A 13,115-nucleotide genomic window follows, 5' to 3' on the forward strand; every position below is an offset into this window, starting at 1 on the left:
TTATTGTTCTCTTTAAGTTGATGATTGAAATCAAGTCAGTCAGATTGCATTATAGATTTCCAACCAATGCAATTTACAAAGAACCCTATAATTGAAAATGAGTGTTTTGTTTGTTTCATTCACATGCATTTCTCATTTTCTCTTCTCTTTCGTTTTTTCCTTTTCTAGGGGATGTGTGGATCAGGTGGCCTTGATTTGGTTTAGATCAAAGCCTTTGGTTGAGATCAAATAGGAAGAAAAGATGAAGAAATTTTCAAATTTTTGTGAGTTTTACACCTTTCTCTTCTCTCCCATCAAACAATCCGGTGACATCTTTAAAAGAAACTTAATAATTAGCAGAGTCAAAGCAAAAGAAAGAATATAATAGGAGTAAATATCATTAGATTCCGCTAATACATTCTTCCCGATTGGTCCACCTCACCTATTTTTTAAAACTTTAACTTGTTTAACTGTACTCCAGATTTAATAAATTTATATTTTTTTTAAGACCCAAATTTTTATTTTCAACCCTAACGCGTTGCCCCTTTTTCATATATGGAAAACTCCCACACAGGCACAGTCAAGCAACAAGCTTGCAGCGTAGGGTCCAAATTCATTTACCCATTATTTTACCCTTCTTGCCCTTACATTTCTTGCACCAACAACTTCGTCACTTTCATATTTGGAAGGGGTGCTACATGGAAGTTGAGGGCAGGAGAGGAAAAAAGATGGATATAATTAGGTAGCGAGTGGACTGAAGGGATTGGTGTGGATTTTGTGATCTCCTTCTCTGTAATGTATCTCTTCTTTGGCCAAACTTATTATCGTTTGGATTATTTCTTGTTGGTATTTCGGATTTAATGAAATCCTGCCTATACTATTTAATTTGTTACACATTATCTGCATATTACTTGTATTGAATTGCATAACCACATCAGTTGGAGACACCTTTATTTGGTTTTCCAAAATTTCTTGTAAAGATTTGAGGGTACAAAACGAGAAAAGAACCAGTTAAAAAAATAGAGATATCAACCTAAATCAATTAAAAAAGGAAGCTATGATGAAGAGGAAAATATATATACAACTTTGATTTCGGTGAACCAATGGTTTGTGTTGTGCAGTGAGGATGACAGCTTGCATCTTAAAATTGATTAAAAAAATATAAAGTTACTAAACTTGGAGAATCGGTAGACAAATAGTGGTTTTAAAAAATGAGGTGGTCTAGACCAATTAGAAAAAGTAAGTAAACTCTCAAAGAGTTTAACCTCAGCATTCCTCTTAAGGAAATTATTCATGTTTTTTTTTTAAATTTTTAATACTTACACAAATCTCATAAATATCATCTAAACATTTAATAATAACAAATTATGTGTTAACAATTTAATTAAAAAATACAAAAATATATTTTTTGTTCTCATAAATATGAAAATGCTCATAATCCATTACAACAAAAAAATTATCTATTTTGCATTATCATCAAATTTAAATATGTTACTTTTTTGCTCAGAGTTAGGTTCGAGTATTATGAACTTAAGTGTACGCTATCTTAGAATCTATATCAATTATATATATAAGTGATATATAAAAGTTGAAAAATTTGATACTTTCTACAACATTCATGTATGTTTTGGGCATATAGTCGATGTAGAACTTTTAAAAATTTGACACTTTTTTACCATAACATGCATGTAAGTTCATAAGTACCCAAACCTAATTTCAGACCAAAAAATAAAAGATTTAAATTTTGCGAGGAGGAACAGTAAACAAAAAAAAATTGCAATTATGAATTTAAAACATTTCCATATTTATGAGAATGAAAAACAATTTAACCGTTTTTTAATCAAAATTATCAATGCACATAACTTATTATTATCAAATGCTTAAACGATATTTAGAGAGTTTGTTTAGGTTTTAAAAATAAAAAAGAGATATTATTAATTTTCTTAAATCTTAAGAGAGATATATGTAATTTTCTTAAACTTTAAAAGAAATATGTGTAGATTTTTCGAAAGAAGAAGAGACATATGTAATTTTTTTAAACATGAAGAGAGACATATGTAATTTACTTTAAATAATATATTTAATATTTTATTTATTAACCAATAAAAAAATAGCATTTGTCATAAAATGCTAATTGACTAAGATAACCATCACAACAACTTTTTAACAAATAATAAATGAAAGGTTTGAATTGATTAATTGAAGCAGGTAGGATTAAATTCTAGTTGCAACTTTACTGGACTAAAAGGGAAGTGGAGCAAATTGGTCTTTATGACCTCTCAACAAAAAAAAAAAAGCTTCTTAAAATGAATCTAGAGCAAAAAAATTAATGTCAAGGTCCACATCGTGGATAAGAATTTGAATGAAAGAACGCATGTCATCTGCCGATTTGGAATGATTATGCCCATGATGTTAAATTTTCTAACTTGACAAACAATTTTCATAATTCATTTCAGTTATACATAATCATAAAAACATATACATATATATTTCCAAACAAGGTTCCCTGCCTTTTATATTCAAATGAGTTTGACTTAAATGCTCATTTGTTATTTTCTTACACGAAATCTCTTCAAGTTTGGGTTCACATTCGTGATTTGGCTCATCTCCGTAGGCGTTTCATTTCTTTACAACGCATTACTGATTCTTTAATTAGGAGCAGATCCACATCAGCTGTTCAAGGAAAATTAAGTTGTCTGGCTATAACAATTACAGTCTACTGCATTTGGCTGTCTAGGAACAAACTATTTTTGAAGATTATCAATTTTCTGTAATAGAGGTTATTAGCAAGATTAAATTTCTTATGTATAGACAAGCGCACCTGTTGCATTTGTTTTAGCATCTTGATATAGGTCTTCTTGTATTAGGAAGACTTTTAATTTTCTTTAACTGCAGGGTATGCCCCTTTATTATTATATCATTTTGGGTTTAATATAATTTACATTTTTTCCCAATATATTTCCACTTCTTCCATTCGGTTTTGTGAAACAATTGCTTTTAGCTTAAGCGAAACCAATAGCCGCGTAGGCGCGTGGAGACGAAACAAGTAAGTTGTGTGTTGCCATCTTGTCTTTAAATACCTACCTGTGACTTAACTACTTACTCTCAAAAGCTCATAACAAAGCTGGAAAATCATCACGCACAAACACAAAAGGTCATGCTAATTTTTATACTTGTTCTAAAGGTAAAACAGATTTTGTTGTATTCGTTACAATCAAATTAAGATATTAGAGAGTTTTCAACAATTCACATTACTCAACCATCTGAATATAATGATTTTTAAACGAATAATGTCCAAAGAAAAATTAAATAAATAGATTATATTTTAATTTTAAAAATGTTTTAAAATATTAATTATAATAATCTAGAAGTGAGTTTTCATTTCAAAAAATTTAAAATAAATTTTAATAAAATCACAATGACTTCAATAAATTGTTTTAAAAATACTCTATTTTAAAATTCACTTTATTCTTTTGGACGAATTTTTTGAAAATACACTTTAGACCTATAGATAAATATTGACCAGCCTTATTAATAGCTTTAAAATATTTATTTTAAGATATTGTAAAAAGATTATAAAATAAAAATATATATTTTCTTATTTTTAAATATTTTTAAATATAAATAAATATTACCTTTTTTGTAATTATTGAAAATATACGAACAAAAAATAATTAAAAACATTTTCATACCAGAGAACCTGCAATTGTGTTATCATTACTAAAAAACGTGCCAAAGAAACAACTGGAACAGGTAAAACAAATTATGAAGGCCCTTGTGATCGTAGGTTTATTATTATTGCACTCATACTAAATTGGCTATCACCATTCACCATCATGTTCAAGCACTGCGTTACAAGACAATCTTACGCGCTTTAATCTATTTCCTTTTACGGTAAAAAGAAAAAAAAAATTATATATATATATATATATATATATATATATATATATATTTGGTCTCTCTACTTGTTCCAACTTTATCGTTTTGATCTTATACTTAAAATATATATATATATATATATATATATATATATATATATATATATATATTTGGTCTCTCTACTTGTTTTAACTTTATCGTTTGATCTTATACTTAAAATATATATATATATATATATATTTAGTCTCTCTACTTGTTCCAACTTTATCGTTTTGATCTTATACTTAAAAAATATTAGGTTTTAACTCCTGAACGAATAATTCTTTTATATTTTAATATCTACCTTCAGTTGTCATGTAACTCCGTTAGCATTCTTTTGACGTAAAGCTGTTAAATATGATTTAATATGGTGGACCAGACTCTTAAATATAAGCTGTAAAAAGAACTGGGCTAACAGGTCAAGTGGGTCCATGAATCGGATATTTGAATATTGTACCTCCTATTTTTGAATCCTGCACTTCCCAATTTTGAAGTATCCCCAAACTGGCCTGCATTTGTTTCTTGCACTTCCACAAGGTCCTCCCATTTGCGTCGAGTGTCATCTCTAGCATTCGTTTCTTTTGTCGTCAAGTGACATCTAAATCACCACTCCATCAAAAAACCCCATTGAAATACAAGGGAAGTCATATTAACCTTTCTTTGTATTTCGGAATTATACAACTATTCCAGAATAGATATTTCAAAATAAGATTTTTTTTTCTATTATAAAATAGTAATTCCAAAAAAGATTTTTTCTATTCTGAAATAAATTATTCAATAATACGGATATACTTCCAAAATAGTATTTCTCCTATTCCAAAAAAGACTGCTTGAAAAGCTTAGCGACAGTTCACATGGCTGAGAGAGATGGTGTTGGGTTCCAGAATATTAATGTCCAAGGTGCCTCTCAGAATGTATAATGTGAGAGGCTTAAGTCTCAGGATCAGAAATACCATCTTAGAATGTATAATGTGAGAGACCTAACTCAACCTCAAAAGTTAACTTAAGGGGTGAGGGTTGTCCCTCACTTATATATTATAATGTGGAATTACTTTTAGTCAATGTGAGACTTGAATTATTTTCAACAGTGCCAAACATGACGGCCTCTACCTCCAAATGCGCTTCGCTCATGCAAAGATTGGGTGGGCAAGAAGTGATTCCTCTTGAAAGGTAGGTCTTGTCACCCAAACCCACCCTTGTGGAAATCTGCCCAAATGCAAGGTCCACCAGGTACACCGCCGAGGAACACTTCCACCGGTACAATGTTGTGGTCACGATGAGAGAGAACAAGAGAGGAAGAAGATAGAAGAAAGAGGACAGGACATTTTTGTCCATTCAGCTTTCTCTTAGAGGTGCAGTATTTAAAATGGGAAGTGGATGATACAAATGCCCATGGCAAGAATTATTACTTTTTAAAATGAATATAAATTTAAGACAAAAAAATGGGTTGATACTTGATGTGTCCTGTCTCATTTGGGCCTACAAGTTAGGCTAGACCAACAAAAATGTAGCCTATACGAAATTCACCTCGACCCAACTCGTTTTGCACATCTTGGCATCAATATGTATGGTGAGTTGGCAAAGCATTTGTGTAATCTCGATGGAAAGACAGAGCCAAAATATTGGAGATGAATTGTGGATGAAGAAATACCTTTTTATTAGCAACTTAGTTACCCATTTGAAAACGTATCATTCCCTGCTTTTCTTGCGAGTGATTAAACAAGAGTTTCAAGGCTATTGCTTCCTGCACTTCCCTGTTGCTTTTGGAATGACCAATTCGAAAGGTCCAAAAAAATATTTCAATTTCTCCTCCAATTATCATGTATTTTCGGTTTGGGCTCTAGGTGTGAGTGTGATTCTCGTTGATAGTTTTGATTTCTCTTACAATGAAACCATGATTTATATTTAAACTACTCATACCAAGACACATAAAATTTATCAAATCTCAAAACCAATTATCCATCATCACAGCCTATTAAGATGGTCGAGTCAACAGACTAGAAATATATTCTCATGTTTCTCCAATTCGTTAAAAATTCACGGCAAGAACAAAATTTAATATGATAAACAGGCCTAATGTGTAATTACAAAAACGTAATTAATTAGCATACCTCATTATTTGCTTTGGTGCACCCCAAGTGCATGGATGGGACAACTGTAATATACTTGGGGTGCACAGAAAGCAAATAGTTAGGCACTCCCCATTGGGCCTTGCGGAATAAAAAAATTGGTGTATAAATAGCGAAAAACAAGAATGTTGGTAACAGTGGGCCTCACGAAAAAAATTGGTCTTAACCAAAAAAACTAACAAAATAAATTGTCTAAATTATACTTTAGGAGAGTAAAAGGCTGTAGAAGCACATTATTGACAACCCCAAATATTTTCGTCGAGTATAGTTTAATTATTTTCGGAGCACAACTAAAAAACTTTAAAGTAAGAATTTATACAAATACGAAATATTTCAGACAATAAACACAATTTATCATATGTAAGAAGAGATTTTACTTAAGAGAAAACAACCGAGAGACACCTTGCATGCGTAGTTATCATATATCATCACCATGTTATGTGTCGAGAGATCATTAATAAGTAGAAATCAAGTGGAAGCAGTAGTACACTTGAAGTTTTAAGTTATTTACATCATTATATTGGCGTCACTGGTAATGACAAGGCTTAGTAGCGTTAAATTTGTATATAATGATTAATGAGGTTATCGTGTCCTCACATGACTTTGATTCTTTAGGTAAATGAATGCTATATTGAAATTTCGAGGAGAATTCATTGCATAAGGTAATCTAACTTGATATAATGAATGAGGGGAATGCTACTAATAACTTACATGGCACGAGTGATAAATAGTATCTTACAAGTATTAATATCGGATAAGTTTCACTCTTTGCTGTTTGTTTTCTTCTTTCACATGAAAAATAACGCTTTTGTTTGTTTTTTTTTTATGAGAAAGGCTAAAGCTCCAAGAAAAAAGATAATGCTTTGTTGAATCTTCGAAAATTTGTGACTATATGCGTATGTGTATTAAAATCTTAAGGATTTTTATTAAGGGGGTGTGCTTTTATCCGCACGTTGTTGTGCCAATTGTGCTACATAAAAATGTACCTAAATAAAACCCCAAAAATAATTAATCAGGAGAACCCCTTACTAGACTTTTATTTTATCCCTCCTATAGTTTCGCATGGCGACTTATATTTTTATATTACTTTAAGACCATGGGACTCTTGCAGTTTTCTTTTTTTTCTAAAAAGTTAAGTTGGCTCTTCTGTCTTGTGACCACTTAATTTTAAGTAACCTATTTCAAAAGTCAATACATTTATTATACATTATATTTCTATTGGAAATAAGCTCAGGAAAAGTCTTGTGTTGTTAGCATACGTTTGATTTTCTTTAACTTTTGAAAAGAAATTTCGTGGCTGATTTTTTTTTTTACCTTTGGTTGTAAAATATTCAAAATAATAATAGCTTATAAGTAAAAGAACTCCAACTGACATTTCGTATTTGAAGAAAGAATGGTGTCATTTGAGGGAAGACGGCGTCAACAACGGCAAAATGTGTGCAAAATTTCGCTACACCGATTTCAGCTCTTCCATCACATGGACCCCACCGCCGTCTGGTGACGATGATAATAAGATAAATAATTAAATTCATTCTTCTTAAAAGTATGATAAATGAATTCATAAAAAATATAAAATAAAAATTTAATTTCTGTAAAAAAATATAATAAATTAATCCTTTCATCTTGTGAAATTATTTTATTTGTAATGTTTAAAAAATAATTTAATAATAAATTATACTTTTCAAAAATTAATTCAATATCAAATTGTTTATAAGATTAATTTATCATATTTTTATCCATGAATGTCGATATACTAAATTTAATATTTTTATGTTTGAGGAATCGATTTCTGAATGTCACGTACGAACAAATCTATTTATTCAGTATAATTATTGTTGAATATGAAGGTCCCGCAGTTACTACTCAGTCACAATCCACGGTGATGACAAATAAAATACTAAGCTCTACCAAAATTAAGAATAAAAAAAGATAAGAGAAAAAAATTACATTATAAAATAATTTTAAGCTTTCATTTAATCATATATTACTATATATAATAAATTTATTATTATTTTAAATAACGATCTTAAAAATTATATGAAACAATAAATTTATGATTAAATAAAAATGTAAAATTATTTTACATATATGACTATAAAATTCAAAAAGTTGTTATATGTTTTTTTAGATGTAAAAAATATTAAATTTATTATCTTTTTTGTTCTTAAATTTTTAAAACTTTTATTTTTAGTCATTAAACTTCTTCATTCTTAGTAAAAAAAATTAAGAAATTAAAGAATGTTAACACGTAAAAAAAAGTTTAAAAACAAAAAAAAACAAATCCTAAAAGTTTACATGCTAAAAAGATAATAAAATTTGAAATATTCAATTTAGTTTTAGATCTTTAATATGATTTTCTACATCTTACGTGTGATTTAAAAAAATTAATAATTATAACTTTCATATCTTAAACATAATTCCTTATTTATTAACAAGTTTTTTTAGAAAATATTTTGTTTTTTTTTTACTGGAGAGAGAAAATATTTATGAACAAGTTTCAAACGTGCTATTAGTATTATTCATGCATAAGTTATACAATATTTCCTCCAAAAAAAAGTTATACAATATGAATTTTCTCTCACTTCATTTATTATATTTCTTTTTTCTTTTTTTTTCCTACCTTTCTTAACTGTATAAATTGTTGACTAACTTACTTATTGTACTAATAATATATTTCTACTTTTTTTAATCATTTTTAACAAAATACTAGTAATAAGTAAATAAATAGATAAAATTAATTTTTTTCTAAAAAAAAATTCCCCCTATTCTCTTTCTCCTTTCGTGTAATTATGGTTTATTTTTCTTACGTGTATACTTTTGATTTCACATTTTAATTATAAAGTTGTCACTTTATTTTTAATCTATTTCTTGATTTTAATGATATGTATAAAGTTGTCACTTTGATTTCTTGATTTTTTTTTAAATAGCATAGTTAAAGAAAAGTACCTAATTTTTTTTTATTGAAAAATGGCTCTTAAAAACGCAGCATTTAGTATCGAAAAAAAAAACGCATTTGAGATAGTTGTTTTAATTTATATGTAGAGAATGTTTTCTAATATAAACACTCTTAATTTTATGAGATTAGAAGTCTTTAGTCTTAATTTAATAATCCTTTGAAAAAAAGTCTTAATTTTATAAAATCTTGTTTAATCTTTAATTTTATAAAACGTTATTCACTCATTAATTAAAAATATGTTTAAAAGATTCAAATAAATAATGTTTTGCAAGATTAAGTCCTGAATTATTTTTTTGTATAAATTTAAATATTTAAACAACTAAAAATTACAGTCTTAAAATTTAAAATGGAATATATTTATGAAATAAAGTTAAAGATTTCGATTCTTAGTCTATAAGGAAACAAAGAAAAACAAGCGAATGGCACGACGTTCTCTTATAATATACTCTCCTTCTGTTGTCATTTCGTTTTCTTTTTCATTCTACCACAACAAAGCCAATAGCCTCCTTCTTGTACTTTATAAATAAATTAGTATTATCTGATATAATTTTCATTATACATTATAAAAAAGATGTCAATAGCATAATTGAGATCCTATAAAATTTTATTCCATTACAAGTAAAGGGTCAATAATATTTTCTCAATGATAAAAAAAAGGGTAAATAATAACGCATCATTTGCTTACCAAAAACGTATCATTTTCGAGAAATCCATATTTTATTACTCGAATCAAATTTATACATTTATATTATATTAAAATATATTCATATCTCTTTTTTTTTTTTTGTATTTCAATTTGATAAACAGTTCCACTTTACTCTTTTAAAGTATTTATATTACACTGCATTGATTATTTTGTCAGTTTTTTCATACAAATAATATTAATATTTACAGTTTTTTTTATGTCATCAAATTGACCAATTTAATTTAGTCTAATAGATCTAATAAATTAAGTATAAAATTTAATGATGGTAGAGGTGAAGAATAAAACCAAACCGAAATAAAAAGGGGAGAAAAAGCGTAGTATTTTTATCCATCTTCTTCTTCATACTAATTTCCTTTCTTTGTCTGTGTCTGAAACAATGAAACATTGAGTTGCAAGTTACTGTGTGGAATGTTCTTCTGATAATAATAATGAAGTGTTTCTATTTCTCAAACGGAGGAGAAGACGAGGATTCCGTGGCGGGAGCGGCGCCGCCGAGTTCGCGCGGCGGCGGCTCCACCTCGCGGGTGTCGTGGGCGCGTTCGCTGAGCCTCATGGACACGCGCAGCACCAGCCGCTCCCACTTCGACTCCGAATCAACGGAGTTCTCCGACACGGTGGACTTCCACCACTTCCTGGCGCAGCGCCGCGCCAACCACCTCCGCCTCTTCTCTTTCTCCGACCTAAAATCCGCCACGCGCGCCTTCAGCCGCGCCCTCCTCGTCGGCGAGGGAGGGTTCGGCTCCGTCTACCGCGGCCTCCTCGACCAAAACGACGTCGCGATCAAGCAGCTGAACCGCAACGGCCACCAAGGGCACAAGGAGTGGATCAACGAGTTGAACCTGTTAGGTGTCGTGAAGCACCCTAATTTGGTGAAATTGGTTGGGTACTGTGCCGAAGACGATGAGAGAGGGATTCAGAGGCTTTTGGTTTACGAGTTTATGCCGAATAAGAGCTTGGAGGATCATCTCCTTGCAAGAGTACCGTCGACGATAATCCCTTGGGGGACCAGGTTGAGGATTGCGCGGGATGCGGCGAGGGGTTTGGCGTATCTTCACGAGGAAATGGATTTTCAGGTACAGTGTTTGTTTGTGATGGAGATTGTGACTTTCTTTACCTTGTCGTATTAATTAGGTTATTTAGGTTTTGTCTCTGTGATCATTTATGTGATTTTGAAAAGAAAGCATGTGGGTCTTTAGTTGTGGTTAAAACATTTGCATGCTTGATTTTGGATTGGTTTTACAGAATTGATTTTGGTTAAATGTGAATTGGGTGGATGGATATCTTTATGGAAGAGAGTTTTTGTCATAAATAGAAGGATGTGGATGGTTTGTACTATGGATATCTTTTACAGCATTTCACATATGCTAAAATCCACTGAGAACTTTTGGGGAAACACATTATTAATGATTGCCATTCTTACTGGTGCAGCTAATATTTCGGGATTTTAAGACATCCAACATCTTGCTGGATGAGAATTTCAATGCAAAGCTTTCTGATTTTGGGCTGGCTAGGCAAGGACCCTCAGAAGGGTCTGGCTATGTTTCAACAGCAGTAAGAATTTGTCTATACTCTTGAGAAAACTCATTATATTTACAATATTGCATGACAACATCAGAATAGTGTGCCTTCTGGCAGCTTATTTTGAGTAAATTAACTATATTTCACCATATTCAATGTGAATGATTCTAATTTATAAAAAGTTACAATGATAATCTGAAGTCTGAATCTTTGTTTTGTTCCTGATATTTTGCTGTTACGCAAAATAAATGACTTATTTCTTCACTAAGGTTGTCGGCACCATAGGTTATGTTGCGCCGGAGTATGTTCTGACTGGTAAGCTAACTGCTAAGAGTGATGTGTGGAGCTTTGGTGTAGTTCTTTATGAGCTTATCACTGGGAGGAGAGTTGTAGAGAGAAACCTACCAAGAAATGAGCAAAAGCTTTTGGATTGGGTAAGACCTTATGTTTCTGATCCTAGAAAGTTCCATCATATATTAGACCCCCGGCTTAAGGGACAATACTGCATCAAATCAGCTCATAAACTTGCAATCCTAGCAAACAAGTGCCTCATGAAGCAGCCGAAATCCCGTCCAAAAATGAGCGAGGTGGTTGAGTCTCTTGGAAGCATTATTAATGACACAGTTCCTCATGATGAACACATCCCCCAAGCTGCTGTAGCAGCAACTGGAGAAGAAAAAGAAGAAAAGTTATCTGTAGAGGACACTCAACCTGAACCTGCAGCTAAACAAGGGAACAATTACCTGAAGAAGGTTTTTGAATTGAAAGACGTGGTCAGCTTAAGAAACAAGTCCGTTGGAAGGTTGGATTGGAAAAGTTGGGCACCTGGGCTAGTAAGAACTTGGTGATAAGTGACCTGTATATCTTGGAAAGAAAAATCTTCTTCCCCTACAGTCACCTGCTAATAGCAATGTTTGTTGATCACATAGTTTTCACTCTGTGAAATCGACATTGTCAGGCACACAGGTAACATGCTGGTATATATCCAATTTTGTATCAGTTAATAATTGTATGTACAGGTTAATTTTGAGGAAAGCTATAATTTATTAAATGATTTGGCCTTCTCAAAACTAACATCGAATTTAGTCTTCAAAATGAGTATTTAGGCAATAAAAGGAATTAAATGTTTCATTTCAGCTATACTCGCTTGAGTCTTTCAACTTGCAGGTTACTGTTTAGTCTAAAATGAATATTCAGATTAAATGAATATTTAATATCAAGTTTTCTATCAAAAGGTAAATGTTCTATTCGTAAAACAAGATGCCATTACTGCGATAGCACTCAGCTTAGAGCACACCGGTTTGACTTTTGGTATGTTTCATTTGGTTTCATGGGCTTTTGTAGAAATGTTTGCTGTTCACTTATATAGTATCAAAATGAATATTTGAATACTTCTTTCCTATCTTTTTATCTCTCGTTAAAGGTTATAGTATACAAATTAAGAAGAAAAAAAATATTAATTTCCACATTTATATTATTTGTAATATTTTTAGTATGTTCTTTATCTCTTTTATTTATTATTTTGACATTTTATATACCGTTGTTCCTTCTATTTTTTCAACGGTGACAGATAATAAATTTTCTTCAAAAGTGACAGGTATAAAGTAAGGAAAGTATCAATAAGTTCGTTCATTTGATCGTTTTCAAAATTTAAAAAAAAATAGATGTTTGCATGCAATATGTTTGAATGTAATAAATTTACATTTAATGAAAACTTCAAAATAGTTTACACGCAAGATGTTAAGAATGTAATAAATTTACATTTAATTGATGGAAAAACTAATTTATTTTAGGGATACTTATCAAGACTCGAAAAATTCCTTTTTTCTTTGGAAAAATTAATCTATCAGGGTCTGGATAACCACTATCTGTTTGGATAAAATTATGTACTTACTCTTTTCATTTATCA

General features: G+C 30.5%; 1 protein-coding gene across 1 annotated transcript; it reads left to right on the plus strand.

Moving 5' to 3' along the window:
• The first annotated feature begins 9,985 nt into the window (after positions 1-9,985).
• Positions 9,986-12,348, plus strand: LOC114378038 (serine/threonine-protein kinase PCRK1-like). Its single transcript, XM_028336545.1, has 3 exons — positions 9,986-10,761; positions 11,117-11,239; positions 11,476-12,348. Exons 1-3 carry the CDS (start codon positions 10,117-10,119, stop codon positions 12,052-12,054), a joined length of 1,347 nt encoding a protein of 448 aa, XP_028192346.1. The 5' UTR covers positions 9,986-10,116; the 3' UTR covers positions 12,055-12,348.
• Positions 12,349-13,115: the final 767 nt, after the last annotated feature.

Source organism: Glycine soja, chromosome 12 (genome assembly GCF_004193775.1).
Source record: "Glycine soja cultivar W05 chromosome 12, ASM419377v2, whole genome shotgun sequence".
Taxonomy (NCBI): Eukaryota; Viridiplantae; Streptophyta; class Magnoliopsida; order Fabales; family Fabaceae; genus Glycine; species Glycine soja.

Bases quoted from the DNA above. Each gene is read 5' to 3' on its own strand.
- LOC114378038 (XM_028336545.1), top strand. From the start codon at position 10,117: ATGAAGTGTTTCTATTTCTCAAACGGAGGAGAAGACGAGGATTCCGTG. The intron at 10,762-11,116 runs GTACAGTGTTTG...TTACTGGTGCAG, and splicing joins ACGAGGAAATGGATTTTCAG to CTAATATTTCGGGATTTTAA. The intron at 11,240-11,475 runs GTAAGAATTTGT...TTCTTCACTAAG, and splicing joins CTGGCTATGTTTCAACAGCA to GTTGTCGGCACCATAGGTTA.